Below are 21,433 nucleotides of genomic sequence, written 5' to 3'. Positions count from 1 at the left end.
AAACACAAAAAGGTGTGAGCTCCGGTGTCCTATTTTCAAAGGTCCAGAAAAAATTGGGACATTTTTACACCCCAAGAAAGGGTATTCCATCTACTGATGTTAAACATTTAATAACATAAACAGTTAATATTTAATTTGCCACAAACCTTCTCCTGTTAAGAGTTGCAGGGGAGGCATAGGGGCTATTCAGGGAAGCAGCTCTTACAGACCTCCTCAGGATAAGACCTTCATTTCCAATCAAATTAGAGAAGTTTCTCCACTGGAAGTTGCTTGATTTTCTGCTAGAAGGGGAAATCCTCTTGGTGGACTTGGGTGTCACCCTCATATTTGGGCTGGCTTCCTCTACCAGCCTGCGACATCTGGGAGTTCTGGGCGTTAGAGACTTTTTATTATTTCCAGTACGGATTTCTTTCTTTGAAACTTTTAGTTTGGGAGAAGCAAGTAAATAATTACTTGATTTCTGTCCCGATTTCTTTATCTTCTGTAAAATTAAGTACATATACAATTATAAACTTACACCAGACATTTAATACACATTGTGTAGCTATAACAAGTCAAGTCACTTTGGGATATCAAAAGATAAATGCGCACTCAGGTAGTAGCTAGTTTCTCAGTTTCTTGTAAACAATTGTTCTAAAAACATGAATGACTATTTTCTTTACTAATATAATAGTTAGAAAATATAAACGATGGTTCCAGTATTGAAATGGTACCGTCAGGTGTAGGACACTTTGTATTGTGTCGATATGTCCTACTGACAAAAAGAGATTGTTCATACAAACAGAAAACGACTAAAGATTCTGGTACCACAGATCAATTGTGGTGACAGTTACAAGGAATTAAAATGTGTTGGAGACAAAAACACAAAACTTCTTAATGAATGTAAAAAGGCAAACAGCAATGAGGATGTGCAAAGTGCGTGACACCTAGTAATCACACCAGAAGTCATCTCAACTGTTCTGAAGACAGTGCATAGAATTTGATTGGTTCCTGTTATTTGCAGAGCATCAAAAGGCTTCATAAAAACAATTTTCTTCTGAAAAGTTTGGAAAAATGCTAGGAGTAGCCTATACCATTAAAGAATTACTACATTTACAACAGTTAAAATCTGTAAATGCAGTAAAGCATGCTGGTTATACTCACTGTGGAACCTAAGGCGTTAATCCCCTGCATTGTGTAAAATCGCTGCTTGATCCTGACTTTTCTGATCCTCCCCCTCTTCCAGTTCCCCCTCTTATCTCCTGATAAGACATATTGTGTGGAGTCATTCTGCACATGCTCAGTTTGGTGTGTTTCTAGAGAGGTTTTTTTTTTCTTGGGAGAGTGCATGTGATCAGCACAGGGCCAATCATCACTAACCAGAAAGAGGTCGGAGTCCGGCACCCTCCTACAGCAGAATGAAAACTCCTACAAGCTTTAACCAGTGCTCAGCTGGACACTGACAGAAGTCATAAGACTGCTCTAACTGCTGAAGAGAACAGGTATTTAACTGTTAATATTTATTAAATAATTGCACTTCCATGTGGTGTATACTGTGGGAAACTAGACATAGTGAATGCAGGGTCCGGGGTTTAGTAACACTTTAACAATGATAGAAATGCTTCGTTATGCAGCCTAATGAGTTACATAGAGTTTCAACTACTCTTTTCATAACAGTGAAGACTTTTTTAGTTCTCATTGTACACACAGATAAAGTTTCCAAGACATATCCCATAATCCCACTGCTGGGTTTTGCTTGGCTGCCTTTGGTCCTGAGAGCAATTTGTACTGCTCTCTCTCTCTCTTTTATGTGCCTGCTAAAGCATTGCTAGTCTGAACATCTTAAGGGATTATTTCCTCACACAGTCCTTTGTTGAAGAGACTTCAATATATACAACTGAATGAGAATATGACCGATACTATCAAATACCTGAAGGTTAAAAATAACAATGTGGTACAAGAAGAGAGGCCTTAAACTGTGGATTTCAAAATATTCAGTGGGTTTAGGCAGCTGCATTCAACAGTTTCTTCAGCTACAAAGAATCTGACAATAAATATGATCGTCATCTCTGAAAGAAGCTGAAAGTGAAGAAATACACTTCTTCCCTAATGGCCACGCAAAGATGACTTCTGCTGCCCATCCATCTCTGACCACTGTCAGCGTGTTAACAAAACTTCCACATGAAAGTAGAACTAAAGCAAACCACATCTGTCATAAATAAGAACAAGTATAAGAGAGCTTTTGGAGCTAAACTGAACATGGAGCATGGAAAAGGCATATCATTCGAGAAGGGGTTGACTCTTAAAATGGACCTGATCTCGAAAAGTAAAATTTGCCATCATATAGGGAACATCAAAAATGTTAATGGTGTCTAAGCAGCACCACAAAAATGTGCTTTATAGTGGTATATCTGCAGTTGTGAGATCTAAGGCACTGCTGTCTCTCACTGTCAGTTTTATGAAATTTGTAGTGAGATTTTGATGTCACTACTAGGCAGCTCCTTGTTTTTGCTGAAGTGTGATTTGTATTCTATGCATCTTCCCACTTTTTGTATTCTGTGGATCTGTGCTTCTGCCACCTCTCTCCTGCTGCTGCTTTACTATTTTATTAACCACATGCCGCCCAGCCACTGTATAAATACGGCGGCAGGGTGGTATGGCTGGGCAAAAGCATGTTTTAAAACGTGTGTTTTGAAAATAGGTATGGGATGCGCGCGAGGTACGCCGCTGCCCTACCTGTCCCGCCGATCACAGCCGCGGATGTCAGTCGCCATGTCACAGCCGGTCGTTACCAGCTATGTCCCGGCGATCAGCGGCAATCGCTGACAGAGAGCACAGCTGCAGTAGCTGTGCTTTCTGTCAGTTCCCTGACAGCTCCAGGACACGCTGATCGGCACAGAAGAGTTTCTCTCTCCCGATCAGGTGTTCCCTGCAGTACACCCCCCTGCCCCCTAGTAAAACACTCCCCTCACACAACCCTTTCCCTGAATAATAAACTTAACCCCTTCCTCCCCAGTGCCATTAGTACAGTGTCAGTGTTTTTTTTTTTGCACTGATCACTGTATTGGTGTCACTGGGGATGTCAGTGTCCCTAAGTCAGTACCCCCCAATGTCAGAATGTCCGCCGCAGTCCCACCATAAGTCGCTGATCGCCGCCATTATTAGTATAAAAAAAAACAACTAAAAATCCCAGTATCTTTCCCGCTATTTGTAAACGCTATATCTTTCACGTAAACCAATTAATTTACACGTATTGTTTTTTTTCTTTTTAGCAAAGACATGTCGCAGAATGCATTTTGGCAGAAATTTATGACTAAATTTGATTTTTAAATTTTTTTTTACTGGTCATGTTTTATAGCAAAAAGTCCAAAATATTATTTTTTTTCCTCAAAATTGTCAGCCTTTTTTTTTATAGCACAAAAAATAAAAACCGCACAGGCGATCAAATACCACCGAAAGAAAGCTCAATTTGTGGGAAAAAAAAAGGATGTAAATTTCATTTATGTACCGTATTGCATGACAGCGCAATTGTCCTTTAAACTAGCGCAGCGCTGTATAGCAAAAAAATGGCGTAAATTGCAGTATCTATACCATAGTTTGTAGACACTATAACTTTCACACAAAGCAATCAATATACACTTATTGGGATATTTTTTACCAAAAACATGGAGCAGAATACATTTTGGCCTAAATTTATAACCAACTTTGAGTTTACTATATATTTTTTATAGCTGAAAGTAAAAAATATTCTTTTTCTTCAAAATTTTTGGCCTTTTTTTTGTTTATAGCGTGAAAAATAAAAAGCGCACAGGTGATCAAATACCACCGAAAGAAAGCTCTATTTGTGTGAAAAAAAGGACGTAAATTTTGTTTGGGTGCAGCATTGCATGACTGCGCAATTATCAGTTGAATTAGTGCAGCGCCGAGTAGCAAAAAGAGGCCTGGTCATTAAGGGGGGTAAATCCTCTGGAGGTCAAGTGGTTAAGGATCAGATCATGAATCATCAGTAAGGCAGATCTGTCCTGACTCTGTGCCAAGATGGCTGCCTCCATGCAGAGACACAGTGCACAAGGCATGGCAGACCCAGTAATGGGAAAAAGATCAAGTGCCGGGTGCCCACAGGCAATACTGGTGACTAATCCTTTTCCTTCTACCTGTACGGAGGCCTCCATTGATGACTTCCCCTTCTGAAAATGCGAATAGCATGGCTGATATCCTGATCAGTAGATAAGCAATTCCAACTTTGACTTTCAACTCAGGCAGCAGTTTAAGGCCTTTAATACTGGGTGGGAGGGGGAAGCGGCTTAAAGGATATGTTCACCTTTTAACTAAAAATAATAAAAGCACAATTTTTTGTTTTGGAAGCCTGGAAAGCATTGCACTGACAATCATAAGATCGCTGGTGCCAAGCAGGACTCTTGCAGACCTGTCAGTATTTCTGCTTGCCCGTACATCCCGTACGAGCAAGCCAATACAGGAAGCATCAATGATCTACCACAGCGTTCAACAGCACCGTTGTAGTTCACTGAGAAGTAGAAGTTGACAGCCGCAAAAGCTGTTGGAACTTGTAGTTTTCCCATTCACAGAATACTGTGAATGAGTGATGTGGCCAGGTGGGCAGAGAAGATCTCTTGCTAGCTGTCAACGGGGGATTGGGGGTGCACTAGGTGTTGGCAGGTTCTTTCCGTAACATGTTACACCTAAAATATGAGTGTACCATGTTACAAAAGGTGAACTTATCCTTTAAAAAGGTACAACCTTTTTAGTTTTAGACAGAGTGGAAAAGTGAATTTCTGTTGGGGTTCATTGCGGTCTGATTCCCACTGGGTGCAGTTCCTCTCCCCCACTGTCTGCTGGGACAGGAAATGATGGGAAATCTCTCCATCAGGAAAACAGATTGCAACAAAAAACACTTTCTCTGTTAACTGCAGAGTTAGAACGTCTGTCATGTTATTGCTACTGTCTGTGTCTCCTTGTCCATGAAGTGGGGAGGGAATTTAGCAAACGTTATGTGTAATTGTGTGCATCCCATTTTCTGCAAGCTTCTGCTTCTTATTAAAATCTTCCCTCCTTATAGTCATCCTATGTTGCCTTAAGTGGGTATCTTCCAGTGCTGTGGGAGTTAACAGTCACCACTATTCTGAAAAGTGGCACGGCTCACTAGGCTCTCTCCACCATTCACAAATCTTATTATTACTATTCCACCACAATGCACTGCATTCTGCAAATTGAGAACCAGCTGAGTGACAGATGACGGGATTGTCCACAACCCAGTCACAGAGCGCATTGCATTTTCAAAGAATAGTAATACGAACGGAGGAGGCAGAAGGGGACAGGCAAGCAATGCAACTGTTTAGTCTAGTAGTGGCAGTTCTTAACTTTCACAGCAGCTCCGGGAATAAGCTAGAGGATATGAAAGGACTAAAGCAGGGCTTAAAATTTCAAGTCCTGAGCTACTAGCCAGGCCTTAAGAGTTACTCGCCACCAGTTGCCCCACCCAACCGCTACACCCCTAATTCCGCCCCTAAACACGCCCTCGTAAATTCTTTCATGAAATTACACTGTTAAATGTTACCCACATTACATCAGGGTCCCCAGAGTCTCCCCACATTACATCAGGGCCTCCAATGTCCCCCTAAACACTCCATCATACTTAGACCATGCAACGCATACAACCATAACCCCCCCTAATCTTTCACTCACAAAACCATAACTCTACCAAGCATATCCTACCTACTGTCCAACCCAGCAATACCTCAAATGTTCCATACTCTACCACCCATAATAACCACATAATCCTGAACCTAACCAAACCACCCACACATGTAGGTTTACATACAGACACATATACATACACACACACACCTGTACATACACACAAAGAAACATGTACACACATACATACACACACACACGTACATACAGACACAGGTACACACAAACACATGTACATACACGCAAACACATGTACAAATACAGACACATGTACATGGTTAAACAGACACACACAAACACACGTACACACACAGCCCTATAAACAGTTGCAGTACTTCGTTAAGTTCACTCACAGAGCCGGGTACTGCACTCTAGGGGGAGGCAGAGAGCACAGCACACACTCCTTCCTTTGCTTTCACTTTGCTCAACTATTGAGCAGTCTGATGGCTCCCAGTGCCAATGACAGATCCAGCCTGAGCTCCGAGCCTGCTCAGCAAGACGGCCCTGGGGACACACTCTCCCCCACCACCCCCCAAATCTTTAACTTTTAAAAAAAATCATGTAAATCCTAATGATCTTATGCAGGCCATAGACGGGTCGTTTATTGGACGAATTTTCGTCCGCACGAAAAATCGGCCAATATTCACGCCGTTAGTGGGGCCAGCCCGTCGGCCATTTTTCGCGGACCTTCTCATTTATTTTTATCGGTCATGCTGGAAAATCCACTAAAAAACGACCATTTTTCAAAGACATTGGTGGTGGCATTGGCAACAACCGTTTTTTTCTTTTTTATGGGCCGACAATTTAGCCCGTCTATGGCCTGCATTACTCTAAAATACTATTTTTATTGAGATAAAAAGAAAACGGTCCACAAACACTGGATGTGAGTAAAATAATCATTCTACTGCAGATAACCCCTCATAGATTAGAAAACAAGGTTTCCTGCACAGAAGCATTTTTTTTTTTTTTTTCTGGAATATTATACATGCTTCGGGTGTAATCATCTTTTATATAAAGGGCAGCATGGCTAACACTTATGAATGAATCTGAAACATTTAGAATTTTTAATTGGGAAGCACTACAAAGGAGATAAGCATATTCTTACTGTACTTGAGACAATCAGCCAGACATGCTTATCTTTGCTTGAGTTTCAAGCTCCTTTGGGTTCTGCAAGATATGTTGGAGAGGAAAGCTTTCTACAAATAGGTTATCAAAATAACGGACACATTCCATGAATACTTTACATCTTCCTGCTCAAATTTTCAATCAGAGCAATGCTAGGCGGCAAGTTTCTTAAGCGGTTTTTGAAAAGGGGAAATAATCGGAAATGTATTTTATATGACTAGTCCCTTACTAGGTCCTTTCAGCTACCTTTAGGATTTATATACATGGGCATAAGATTCAGAAGCAAGTCAGATGCTTACTGATCCTCATCAATTGTATTAACTTTCTTGTGAGTGAAGTTTGATCACAGAGTTGCTTTCGATTTTACATCTTTACATTTTTTTCTTACAGTGCCAGGCCATGCAAAGAATTGGCACTTCCAGGTAGTGTCAGATCTATGCACCCTCCCACCCCCATACAATTATATTAGCCCATTACTATAATGTGCTGTCAATGCTTGTCAATAGAAATGTTCAGCAAGTGGGAAGGTAGCGCTCTGACACTACCAGACAGTCTGGAAACTATGCCTAAAGCATTTGGAGTAGGGTGAGGGAACTGAAAACAGCTACAGGTATGGGCAAGTGCCTTATATCTGTCACCAATCACACTTTTGGTATGCAGTGTACATGTATTTTTGTTCAACTACATCAGTATCAGTATTCAGTAGAGATAGATTCTTCAACCAGTAGCTGGTAGTACTTAAAAGTATGTAGCTACATCTGTGGTTAACTGCTTGCCCGCTGCTCTGTAGCAGAAGTACTGCTACAGGGGGGCAGGGTTGCGCAAAATCACATATACTGTATATACATAATTTGAATTTTTTGGGTATGGACCAATTGCCACCCTATATGCGCCACCATTGGCGGCTAGGGATGTCAACCACCGAGTCCTGGCAGGAGATTCCCCGCTGGCACCCAACAATCATCGGAGAAAGCGGACAGGGGAGAGACCTGTGTGTAAACAATACAGGTCTCTCTACCAAGCAGCATGTCTCCCTAGTAAAACACACAAACACATAATGTTAACCTCTTCAATACCGGGCACTTTTACCCCCTTCCTGCCCAGGCCAATTTTCAGGTTTCAGTGCTCTCACACTTTGAATGACAATTGCGCGGTCATACAACACTGTACCAAAACTAAAATTTTATCATTTTCTTCACACAACTAGAGCTTTCTTTTGGTGGTATTTAATCACCACTGGGGTTTTTATTTTTTGCTAAATTAACAAAAAAAGACTGAAAAGTTTGAAAAAAAAAACCCACGTTTTTCTTTGTTTCTGTTATAAAAGTTTGCAAATAAATAATTGTTCTTCATAAATTTAGGCCAAAATGTATTCTACTACATGTCGTTGGTGAAAATAACCCAAATTAGTATTTATTTAGTCTGTAGGAAAGTAATAGAGTTCACAAACTATGGTATAGATCTGAATATTGATCAATCCTGAAGTACTGACGACCAATCTAATTTCTTGAGGGCCAAGAATGTCAGAACAGTACAGATATCCCCCAAATGACCCCTTTTTTGCAAAGTAGACAGTCTGACGTATTTTATAAGAGGCATGGCGAGTTTTTTGAACTTATAATTTCAAAAATTATAATGCGCATGCCCTAAAGGACGCCATATGGCGTCCACCCGGAACAGCAAGGTGCTCGCCCGGCCGTCATCTGGCCATAGGTCGGGCGGGAAAAGGTTTAACAGCACAGTTAACCCTTTGATCGCCCCAGATGTTAACCCCTTCCTACCCAGCGTCATTAGTACAGTGTCAGTGCTTTTAATTAGCACTGCTCACTATATTTATGTCATTGGAATGTCAGTGGCAGTTAGTTCCACCCCAGTGTCAGAATGCCTGCTGTAGTCCCGCTATAAGTCGCTGATTGCCGCCATTACTAGTATAAAAAAAAATTTAAATAAAAATTCCAGTATATATACACTGCCATTTGTAGACGCTATAACCTTCATGTAAACCAATTAATATACACTTATTGGGATTTTATTTTAGCAAAGCCTTGTAACAGTATACATTTTGGTCTAAATTTCTGAAGAAATTGATTTTTTTAATTTTTTTACTAATTTGTTTTGTAGCAAAAAGTAAAAAATATTGTTGTTCTTCAAAACTGTCGGTCTTTTGTTTATAGCACAAAAAATAAATGCAAAAGGTGCATCAGCTGAACGGGGACACCAATGAGCTGGGGATCTGCTGAACGGGGACACCAACGAGCTGGGGATCTGCTGAACGGGGACACCAACGAGCTGGGGATCTGCTGAACGGGGACACCAACGAGCTGGGGATCTGCTGAACGGGGACACCAACGAGCTGGGGATCTGCTGAACGGGGACACCAACGAGCTGGGGATCTGCTGAACGGGGACACCAACGAGCTGGGGATCTGCTGAACGGGGACACCAACGAGCTGGGGATCTGCTGAACGGCGACACCAATGAGCTGGGGATCTGCTGAATGGGGTCACCAACGAGCTGGGGATCTGCTGAACGGGGACACCAACGAGCTGGGGATCTGCTGAACGGAGACACCAACGAGCTGGGGATCTGCTAAACGGGGACACCAACGAGCTGGGGATCTGCTGAACGGGGTCACCAACGAGCTGGAGATCTGCTGAACGGAGACACCATCGAGCTGGGGATCTGCTGAACGGAGACACCAACGAGCTGGGGATCTGCTGAATGGGGACACCAACGAGCTGGGGTTCTACTAGGCTCCTTTAAAACAAATAATCAACACATGCAGGGCATTTGCTTCATTAAAACTTCAAAAGGCATCACCGAACCATCAAAAAAAAAAAAAAAAAAAGCATGTTGAAGCAGTAGGTGCTTTAATGTGTGTTAAAGTTGAGCAAGTGTAAACAAGCCCTAAGAGGTAGCCATCTGTCATGTGAGAGACTGCCTCTGCTAATGTATCCTCATGAAAACACAGTAACCCAGGAAAAGCTTGCAGATCAGACTTCCCCAATTTGTAAACGTTGACAATTCAATTGAAGTTAGCAAAATAGTCAACCAGCATTTTCAGAAAGCAATGGCAAAACGCCCATATTTCTTTCAATAACAGTTTAATATGGCTACCACCGGACTTTAAGCAGCTACTTCGCTTCAGCAGCATATCCACTTCTCATAAGGATCATGCCGTTAAAGGAAACATGGACTGCCATTAAGGACCTCTTTTTGAAACCAGCTCCGTCATCAATACTTTCTAAGTCACTGACAGAGAACAAGCATGTAGATCATGAAAAGTCAGGAGGTGGTCAGATCTACTCTACTTACCTGCTCAGTGTAAGTGCTTCAGAAAGTAAAAGTCACTGTACCATAATGAAAGCCTGGGAACTAGCATTTTCAGAGGGGAAGATCAACAACTGAAACCTCCATACTTCATCACTACAGGTTTTTAAATAAGTAATGAGCAATTACCATTCAGTGACATTTCTCTATGTGGCTTATGAGCTGACAACACTTGAGGATTTCTATAAATCCGCATGGTGTACTGGAATTCTTAAAAAAAAAAAAAAATTGAAAATCATCGGTTAACAATACATACATTGATAGCAGTTAGACATGGATGGCTAAATTACTGACAGAAGACTGTACGTCTGGTTGTATTCTGAAGCTGAGAGAACAATGCATTTTTCTAGGATGAGGAAAGCAAAATGCCATTTCTCAGTCCAAAGGTTATTCTGATCCTTTACCAAAGCTAACTTGCTTGTCTTTCTACGTCAGTTCCCACTCTATTTCAAATACATTTTACTGCTACTCAGAGAAAAATGGAAGACAAAATGTTTGAGGTACCCATAGATATTTCGTCTTTTGATGCCCGCAATTTTGACAGGGGCAGATTATCAGATGTCTGCAGGGATGCTCAGAGAAAAATATAGGCTTCAAGGACCTTCATTAAGCAGAAATACTAAAAAATTAGATAAGAAGTTCTGAAGATTACTTCTCTCAAAATTAATACTGAGATAAATACATTTCATGGGGAAATGAGCTGTAGTATAGGGACTAAGAGCAATGTACAAACTACCCAACCAGCAGTCAACATGCACTTTCTATGGAGCAGTTATACTAATCACAGAATAGGAAAGAGCAACACACATAAGGAAGTTATTTAGGCTGCATTCACACTTGAGCATTTTGTAGCTTGAAAGGCCAAAAAAAAAGCTCAAGATTAAAAAAAAAAATCAATTGTCCTCTATCATGCCTGTTCGCATGATCAAGTGTGAACAGGCACCATAGAGAACAATTTAATTGTTTTTTGGTGCTTCAAGCTACAAAAACGCCCAAGTGTGAATGCAGCCTTAAAGCAGAGCTCCACCCAAAAAGGGAAGTTCCGCTTTAAGGACTGCTCCCCATTAAGGATTGGAACCTCTGGGGGCGGGGGGAGCGGGCACCCGAATTTGACAGGTACCTGCTCCCACTTCCAGTCCGATTGCCTAGGCAATCGGAAGGCATCCTCCCTCCCTGTAGTCTTTTGGGACACGTGACAGGTTCCGGAAGACTACAGGACCATTCATGAAGCGCAGTGCTACTCGCGCATGCACAGTGGGTACCCAGCTATGAAGCCGCAAGCTGTCACAGCTGCATGCCCACACTGAAGATGCTGGCCTCCTGGAATACAAGACAGCCGGTGAAATGGGCCGCAGGGAACACACCGCAGGACAGGTAAGTGGCTGTTTTTTAAAAGTCAGAAGCTACAGTTTTTGTAGCTGCTGACATTTTTTGACAGCATGAGTGGAACTCCGCTTTAAGGATATTTCTAAGAAAAACAAACCTCCCTGTGTGGGGCCCCTAATTGTTTCAGCATCACTGTTGCTTGCATTAGTTGATGGACTGAAGCCTAGACATGGAGATACAGTGGCCCTTATTCAAAGACATTTTATACCAGCAGGTATCACAGGCTATATCTCTATAATTCTCAAAGCAGTATTAAACCCAAAAGCAAGCATTTTTTTTCATGTGATGGCTGTATTAATTTCCTTTTTGAGGTTCTCTGTCCCTTATTTTCACCTGCTGTCTCTTTTTTCCAAAAAGGCCAAACCCTCTTGCATATGTAGCAGTTAGAGGGATGAAAAAACCATTTACCACTGACAGAAGAGCTTACAATGATCAGGTTTTTATTAAAATTATGTAAAAGGGTTAAAAACGGTTTGCTGTAACTGCTTATGAAGTGTGAGCTAAAGTTTGGTTTCAATTTGTTACTGCATTTAAATCCGCTAGTACATCTAACACTCCCCTCCCCACTAGACTGACAATTCTGCTGTCCAAAGGTGCCCCTCTAATACAGGAGGTTTGTTACTGGCCAGATCCTCAGGTTAAAAACGGGGGGGGGGGGGGGGGGGGGTGGATTGCCTAAAACTAGGTTTACACTAGTAACAGAATGTAGTAGAATGTGGTGCGGGAAACCCTGCGATCTGCAGCAGGTGCCAGTGCAATCTTAAAGTGTTACTAAACCCAGGACCCTGCATTCACCATCTCTGGTCTCCCACAGTACACAGAACATGGAAATGCAATTATTTCAGTAAATAGTGTTGGAGTTCTGCCTGGCAGAATAGGCTGGCAGTCCACTAAGGGCAGGGTTTGTTTTCTGTCACAAAGCAACAACTGTAGGAAAAACTTTAACCACTTGCCCTCCTGAGGATTTACCCCCCTTCATGACCAGGTCATTTTTTTGCGTTATGGCACTGCGTTGCTTTAAGTGACAATTGTGTGGTCATGCAACGCTGCACCCAAATGCACCCATAAATTGAGCTTTCTTTTGGTGGAATTTGATAGCCTGTACATTTCTTTTTTTATAGTGTAAAAAATAAAAGACTGACAATTTTGAGAAAAAAAAATGTTTTTGACTTTTTGCTATTAAACATGTCTAGCAAAAAATTAAAAAAAAAAAAAAAATTTTGTCATAACTTTAGGCCAAAATGTATTCTGCTACATGTCTTTGCTAAAAAAAAAAATCCCAATATGTGTAAATTAATTGGTTTACGTGAAAGCTTTAGTGTTTACAAATGGCGGTATAGATACTGGTAATGGCGGCGATCAGCAACTTATAGCGGGACTGCGGCAGACATTCTGACACTGGGGGGAACCGACTTGGTGTCACTGACAACCCCAATGACAACAATACAGTGTCTAATGGCACTGGGCAGGAAGGTGTCAACATGAGGGGCGATCAAAGCGTTAACTGTGTGCAGGGAGTGTTTTACATAGGGGGCTGTGTCAGTGTGCTTCACTGTGAGCACACTACTTTGGATGGTTGTGCTGTGCAGTGTGCCTGAGCTGACAGGGAGGAGAACTGTTTGTTTACTAACAGTTCTTCCCCTCCCTGTTGGAGATCATTGGAAATCACCGGGTGCTGGCGAGTAATTACCGGCCGGGACCCGGTGATTGACAGCGCCCCCCTACCCGGAAATGCGAAATCACGGATATATACCGTATTTTTCGCTCCATAAGACGCACTTTTTTCCCCAAAAAATCTGGTGGAAAATGTCAGTGCGTCTTATGGAGCGAATACTGACCAGTCCTCCACCTGTCACCGCCACCGTGTTAGGGCCAGCGGCTGTCCCATCCCACTGCAGCCTGTCCCCTCCCACTGCAGGCTGTCACCGAAGTTCACCCTACCTTATCCCCTCTCTCAGCGGGCTGTCCCCGCAGCTCTTTATAGCAGGCAGTCCCCTCTCCGAACCCAGCCAGCTTGGTCTGCAGTCCGGGCTGCCCTGCAGGTGTGGCCTCTCCTCGGAGCTCCTCCCCACTCCTGGCATGTCTTTGTACTGCGCTCCCTGCTCTGCAGTCCGGTCCGGTCTGCAGGCGTGGCCTGTCCTTACAGTTCCTGTCTGCAGGTGTGGCCTGTCCTCGGAGCTCAGTGCGCTCCCTGCCTTCTATAGCCTGCCTTCTGTAAGTTCAAAATCACAGATGCTGGGAGTTGTAGTCCTTTTCCTTGATGTATGGTGTCAGATCATTTGATATTCTTTCTATTGGGTGGAGGGGCCCTGTTGGGACTTTATATGATGTAGTATGTCCGCAGTCTCTGCTCATCCCCTGTACCGTGTCCGCAGTCTCTGCTCATCCCCTGTACCGTGTCCGCAGTCTCTGCTCATCCCCTGTACCGTGTCCGCAGTCTCTGCTCATCCCCTGTACCGTGTCCGCAGTCTCTGCTCATCCCCTGTACCGTGTCCGCAGTCTCTGGTCATCCCCTGTACCGTGTCCGCAGTCTCTGGTCATCCCCTGTACCGTGTCCGCAGTCTCTGGTCATCCCCTGTACTGTGTCCGCAGTCTCTGGTCATCCCCTGTACTGTGTCCGCAGTCTCTGGTCATCCCCTGTACTGTGTCCGCAGTCTCTGGTCATCTCCTGTACTGTGTCTGCAGTCTCTGGTCATCTCCTGTACTATGTCCGCAGTCTCGTCATCTCCTGTACTACTGTACTATGTCTGCAGTTTCTGGTCATTTCCTGTACTATGTCTGCAGCCCATTTGTTCAGAATATTTTTTTCTAGTTTTCCGCCTCTAAAAACTAGGTGCGTTTTACGGAGCGAAAAATACGGTACGTGATTTTGCGCACCCGTGGCGCCATGTAGCAGAATTTCTGCTATAGGGCAGAGTGGAAGCGGTTAAATGTGTTCATTGTTGACAAATTACACAATCTCTTTTTGTAAACCAGATATTTTCCCAGTAAAATCAAGCAGTCATCCATAAATGATGTAAAAATTAATGATTTTACCAATGCCAAGGCTCGGAGAAAAACTGTATTAGACCGCATGCACACAGGATGTTTATTTAACTCTCCTAGGAGCCAGCAGCATTTTTGCAGAAAAAGGCCTGACACTTGTAAAAGTTTCTAAAGCTTTGACAAGCTTTTATGAACTTTTACAGGCATCAAGCTCTTGGGCATGAATTAATTTCAATGGCCAGAATAAATCATTTATTCTGGTCATTGAAATGAATTAATTCTCAAGCACTAGCATTTAGATGCGCTTAGCAGCTTTTAGTAGCTTCAAGCATTTTTTCCGCCCAAACTCTGCTGCTCCTGGATGCACTGGCAGTGGGTGTTTTTCCTGCCTCTAAAAGCTCCTGCCACTAAATGCCTGTGTGTGCATGGACACATAGGCTAACGTGGAGGAGCATTTAAAGGCAGGAGAAACCGTCAGACTCCCCTAGAAGCAGCTGTAAAAATGTAATGTGTGCATGAGGCCTTATAGCAAAATCAAAAAGGAAACACTAGCAAAGGGATGTGAATATGTGCAGATGTAGGTGGCATTATTTAAAGAGAACTGAATAAAAGGAATAACCAATTTATAAAAAGCATTACTGTAGAAAAAATATCCTCAACTGTGCACATGGCTTTCATTAACAATGTTTGGAATGTTGAAGTAGAGAAGAGTTACGCATCTGTTTCCTCTTTCACAGTACAGGCGACTACAGTTCAGTTTATGGTACTCCTCTCAGTCTAATCCACAGAATGAAGATGCTAAACACAAATCCCTTTCCAAACACCATCCTTCAGATTCAGTAAAAATTTGTCATGATTCAAGTCTGAAGCCACCTCACTTTGTCTGCTAACTGCCTTAAAGGATAAGTTCACCTTTTGTATAGACTGGCCCCACCAATCCTCCCTGTGATAGCTAGCAGGGAAACTTCTCCCTCCTGCTAGCTGTCACAATTTTAAAAAAAACACAGTATTCTGTGAATGAGAACTCTACAAGTTCCGACAGCCTTTGCGGCTGTTGGCTTGTAGTTCTCACTGAACTACCACGGAGCTGCGCAGCACTGTGGTAGTCCATTGAGACTTCCTGTCAGTAAGTACCTGCTTGCCCGAACGAGGTGTACACAGATACACTGACAGGTTTCAGGAGACCTGCATGGCATCAGTGATCTGCTGATCGCTGGTGCAATGCTTTACAGGCTCATGAAACAAAAAATAAATGCACTTTTTTTTGGCCTGCATAAAAATGTGCATTTATTATTTTTTGTTAAAAGAAGAATTTATCCTTTAAAAATGCATTTTAGCACCAACTGTCAGAAGGGGCAGTGGCGTGGAATTTTTTTTTTTTTTTTAAAACTAGTTTTCTAAATCAGGGTCCCAATCTACTTGTTCCTAATGACAATCTACGTCCTCCAATTTAGATGTACATTTCCGCAAATTAAACCTGAGTGTGCGCACATTTAGCCTATATCCATTATACTACTAAATAGCTTGAATATGTTTTGGTAAAATACCTGAAAAAAAATTAAAGGAACACTTTGAAAACACATCAGATCTCAATGGGCAAAAATCTCATGCTGGATATCTATACTGATATGGACTGGGTAATGTGTTAGGAATGTAAGGAGGCCCCATCATTTGATGGAAATGAAAATTATCAACCTACAGAGGACTGAATTCAAAGACACCCCGAAAATCAAAGTGAAAAAATTATGCAGCAGGCTAGTCCATTTTGCTGAAATTTCAACGCAGCAACTCAAAAATGGTACTCAGTAGTTTGTATGGCCCCCATGTGCTTGTATGTATGCATGACAACATCAGGGCATGCTCCTAATGAGACAACGGATGGTTGTCCTGGAGTATTTTCCCAGACAGTCTGAGGTGCAACCTGGTGGCGTCGGATGGACCAAAACATGATATCCCAGAGGTGTTCTATTGGATTTAGGTCAGGCAACCATAGGGGCCATACAATGGTATCTATTCCTTCACCCCACAGGAACTGCCTGCATACTCTCGCCACATGAGACCAGGCATTGTCGTGCACCAGGAGGAACCCAGGACCTGCTACACAAGCATAGGGTCTGACAATGGGTCCAAGGATTTTATCCCGATACCTATTGGCAGTCAAGGTGCCATTGACTAGCCTGTAGAGGTCTGTGCGTCCCTCCATCAGACCATCACTGACCCCCCACCAAAACGGTCATGCTGAACAATGTTACAGGTCGCATAACGTTCTCCACAGTTTCTGCAGACCTTTCACGTCTGTCACATGTGCTCAGGGTGAACCTGCTCTAATTTGTGAAAAGCACAAGGTGCCAGTGGCAGACCTGCAAATTCTGGTGTTCAATGGCAAATGCCAATCGAGCTCTATGGTGTCAGGCAATGAGCACTGGGCCCACTAGAGCAAGTTGAGCCCTCAGGCCAACCTTATACAGTATGTTTCTGATTGTTTGGTCAGAGACATTCACATTAGTGGCCTGCTGGAGGTCATTTTTGTAAGGCTCTGGCAGCTCTGATCCTGTTCCTCCTTGCACAAAAGGAGCAGATACCAGTCCTGCTGATGATTTAAGGACCTTCTGCAGCCCTGTCCAGCTCTCCTAGAGTAGCTGCCTGTCTCCTGGAATCTCCTCCATGCTCTTGAGACTGTGCTGGGAGACACAGCAAACCTGACAATGGCACATATTTGTGTGCCATCCTGGAGGAGTTGAACTGTCTGTATAACCTCTGTAGGGTCCAGGTATCGCCTCATGCTACCTGTAGTGACACTGACCCTAGCCAAATGCAAAACTAATGAAACAATCAGAAAACGATGAGTAGGGAAAACAAATGTCAGTGGCCTCCACCTATAAAACCATTCCCGTCTTGGTCGTCTCATTGTTCCATATAGTGCACCTGTTAAATTTCATTAACACCAAAGCAGCTGAAACTGCTTAACAACTCCCTCTGCTACTTAACTGACAAGTTCAATATCCCAGGAGTATAAATGACTTGATGTTATACTCTGATTAAAAAGTGTTCCTTTAATTTTATATATACACACACCATAATTTACCACCAAAGAACAACACAAAATAAATTCTTCTGCTCCTGACAAATCGCACCGATACCACATATTTGTATGTTCGTTATTGTTTGTACCTGTAGTAGGGCCCAGAAAAAATGGTGCGCATTTTGCATTTTTTTTTTATCCTGCCTAAAACACCAATATAAAAAATAACTTAACCCCAACCCTGGCAAACCTTGATCTAGTTGCTTTTTTCTTTATTTTTCATTTTTTTGTTTATCTCTTCCTCTCCTGCAAGAAGAGCAAGATACAATGCATCTTCCCTTTCATTCAGAAGAGACGGGCACACAGTAACTGATCACTGTGATAACCAATCAGAAGTTATCACAGTGATCAGTTGACCCAGAACCGGGAGTCCCAATCGTTAGTACGAGACCTGGGAATCTCAGTGAGAGCACAGTCTCTGTGCGGCGCACTCCCATGGATAAAGTCCCACTTCTGTGAAGTCGCATATATGCCCTGCTGCTTGCAGCAGGACTAAATGTACAAAAAAAAAAAAAAAACTACCTGCCCAGAACTGCATTTCCTGTGTGTCATGCGATATGAATTGCACATCCCTGAGGAAGCTGCTTAATGCGGGTCTTCACAAATCCCAAGCGCCAGGTCACCATGGCGACTGCAAATTGCACCCTGGCTACACTTTTACCCCCGGGTGAGTGCGTGGACCAGGTTAAGCTGGCTGGCAATTGAGGCTGCGGCTTTGCAGCCTGCTGGAGCGGGATGCAACACTCATTTGTGGGAACCAGTGCCCTCCACAGGTGAGGTGGGCTGGGCTGCGATGAGCGCAGTACACTTGCCATTCTGATCGAGGGCTTCCCTTGCTTGCTCTCCCTGCCCTCCCACTTCCGACGTCTCCTTCCAAGTTTGACAGCTGGGTGCTGGGATTGCGGTTGAGGGCTTGATCTGGCGCCCTTGCCTTACCACTGGTGAGTGGACAGGGAGTGTGAGGCAGCTGGCTGTGGCTTCAGTTCCTTTTACCCCCCCCTCCCCTACAAAGAGGGGGAAACAGGTTTGAGTTAGGTAGAACAGATCCATCCTAGACATCAAGGGAATTACCACATCTTCCACCAATCACAAAGTGGCAGGGTTCACAGATGACCTGCTCCTCTTTATTACTCACCTGATACTTCACTACCGAAGTTGATGAGAGCCCTAGATGATTATAGTACCTTATCTAATTTGCTGCCTATTCAGCAGTGCCGCCTATCAGTGTCCATTGGTGCTGCCTATCTGACCACATTAGTGAAGCAGAAAAATTACTTATTTGCAAACTTTTATAACAAACTAAAAAAAAAAAAAAAAAAAAGTTGTTTTATTTTATCTGTCTTTTTTTTTGTTTGGCAACAGGTGTGAGCAATTCCTACTGCCCGAAGCCCTGGACATGAAGTTCTGGGTGCCGGGCAGCTCATTAAAAAAACCTGGCTCCTAACTTTTTAGCGGATTCCTAGATTCAAAGCAAATTTGTCAAGCCCTAACTTAATGAATTAGCAAAACTTATTAATTTTTACAGCTGGCTAGCAAACCTTCTCTATTAGGATGGTATCTAGACAATGCCTCTGCTCACAGATGGTGCAGTCTTTGCTAATTGTTAAAGAAACGGTTAAAATTTAGTTATGCTTCCTCACTTACTGATTTGCTATTTTGTTCCCAAACAGTATACTGTGGCTAACACTGTAAAGCATAAGTTGTTTGGTTTGGCTAACAAAATTCGTATTCCTTTATACAGGCAAATAAACAGCAAAGGTTTTCTTGAAGTGGGATGCCAGCCAAAACATTTATGAGTTTTGGATATAATGGAGAAAGGTTAGAATGTTTCTATCAGGTTTTAATTGCTGTCTTTAGCCTAGGTGGGGAGATTTTCGTTTACTTTCTGCCTTGTGATGTAATCTGGGGAGGAAAATCTCCCTTCATATCTCAACTAGGACATGGTGTTTGCAATTTCTCCCTGTGCGCTTCTTTCCACACTCCAAAGACATGCTGGTAGGTTAATTGGCTCCTGTCTAAATTGGCCCTAGTAGGTGTAGGAATGCATGTGGGATTGGGGAATTAGATTGTATGCTCCTTCAGTGCAGGGACCGATGTAAATGTACAATATATGTAAAATGTTGGCACCATATAAGTACCTGTAATAAATAAAAAATAGATGGAAACATCAATCAACAAGTAAAAATGGTCAGATTTTTAACCTTATTTTCATATTTGCTTCACTGCCTATTTCACATAGGGGTGCACCAAAATTTCAGTGGCCGAAACGACTGAAAACACCCGTCGGCCAATATGCAAAAAAAAACACCACCCCTCACCGACACCCACCCACCGCCGCTCGGTAGTTTTCAGCCTTACCTGAGAAACCACTGAATGATCCCAGCGCTGGGCATAGAGATGAAGGAAAGATGGCCTCCACTCATCTCTATGCCCTTGGAGGACCGGAGTGATGTCACTTCCAGTTCAGGCGTCTTCTAAACAAGTTTTTTTTTTTTTGTAAAAGCACTAGATCAATGATTTATTTGATCTAATGCTTTACATTGTAGAGGAGAAATGTGGGATCTTATTGACCCCATATCTCTCCATAAAGAGAACCTGTCACTATTTCTATTATAAGGGATGCATGCATCCTTGTGATAGGAATAAAAGTGATTACATTTTTTCTTAAAAAAGGGACAGTGCAAAAAATAAATAAAAGTTTAAAGTGCCCCCATCCCCCTGTGCTTGCATGTAGTGGTGAAAGCCTACGTAGGCCAAGCCCACATATGTAAACAGTGTTCAAACCATACACGTGAGGTATCGACACGAACGTCAGAGCAAGAGCAATAATTCTAGCACTAGACCTCCTCTCTAACGTTACACTGCTAACCTGTAGAAATTTTTAAAGCATCACCCATGGAGATATTTAAGTACAGTAGTTTGACGCTATTCCATGAGCGTGAGCAATTTTAAAGCGTGACATGTTGGGTATCTATTTACACATCATAACATTCTCTTTCATAAATTAGGGTATATATTGTAGTTTTTTTTAAATCAAAGTATTTTTTTCAAAAAAATATATTTTTAAAAACTGCGCATTTCGGTTTTCAGCCAAGTGCATTTTGAATTTTTGGTTTTGGCACCAGAATTTTAATTTCCGTGCACCCCTGATATCAAACTTAACAAAAGGGGACGAGTCAACCCAATAGGGACACATAAATCAAAAACTTAAGGCCCCAACACCATCTCACTCCTTCCTAAAGTAGAAAAAAAATGGCTGACAATACACACTAACTAGCAATGCTGACCTGTGACACAGCTCCAAACATGTTCTTTGCTGTAACCGTCATGGATCTCAGAGGACGCTGCTTCTCTTTGATGCCCACCCTGTCCCAATCAGGCACATCATTTATGTTTATTTCCACAGGCTTGAGAGGCATCCTCTTCCTCAAGGACATTCTCAGGGAGTTGAGAGAACTTGAGGATGGCATTTTTCTGAATTTATCAGGCCGGGGACTGTCTTGCTCATCAATATTTTCCAGAACATCGTGACTCCTCCAGCCAACATTTTGCAAGATTGAGGACATTTTCCACCGAATGTTTGCAAACCCTGTGAAACAAAATGAGAAAAGTCGATACAAAGATGCAGCACACAACATGGAATTCATAATAAAATGTTCTGTCTTTAATTGAGATCTGTTATGGGAAGCCATCTGTTATGGGAAATACATGAACTTGTTCAAGCGGTATTCAGAATAACTGAATATTTTTCACTAAAATGTTTCTGTGTTTTTTCTGCCTCCTCCTCTCAAACCTCTTTTACCTCCTCACTTTAGTTTGTTTGAAAGCAGCA

At 42.6% G+C, this 21,433-nt stretch overlaps 1 protein-coding gene across 2 annotated transcripts in view; it reads right to left on the bottom strand.

Annotated features, from left to right (window-relative positions):
* Positions 1-21,185, bottom strand: part of PIMREG (PICALM interacting mitotic regulator) — a 33,623-nt gene extending 12,438 nt beyond the window's left edge. For both annotated transcript variants that reach the window (XM_089683788.1, XM_089683789.1), the window contains exons 1-2: positions 20,889-21,185; positions 147-481 (exon numbers count right to left, since the gene is read on the bottom strand). In XM_089683788.1, the coding sequence (XP_089539914.1) occupies positions 147-481; positions 20,889-21,167 (614 nt within the window). In that variant the 5' untranslated portion in view covers positions 21,168-21,185. The remainder of the gene's footprint in view (positions 1-146; positions 482-20,888) is intronic.
* Between the last annotated feature and the right edge of the window lie 248 nt (positions 21,186-21,433).

Source organism: Staurois parvus, unplaced genomic scaffold (genome assembly GCF_062004578.1).
Source record: "Staurois parvus isolate SC_StPar_1 unplaced genomic scaffold, SC_StPar_1.0 ptg000321l, whole genome shotgun sequence".
In the NCBI taxonomy this organism is placed as follows: domain Eukaryota; kingdom Metazoa; phylum Chordata; class Amphibia; order Anura; family Ranidae; genus Staurois; species Staurois parvus.
Note: the sequence above shows the minus strand (reverse complement) of the source record. Positions and strands in the feature narration are given on the sequence as shown.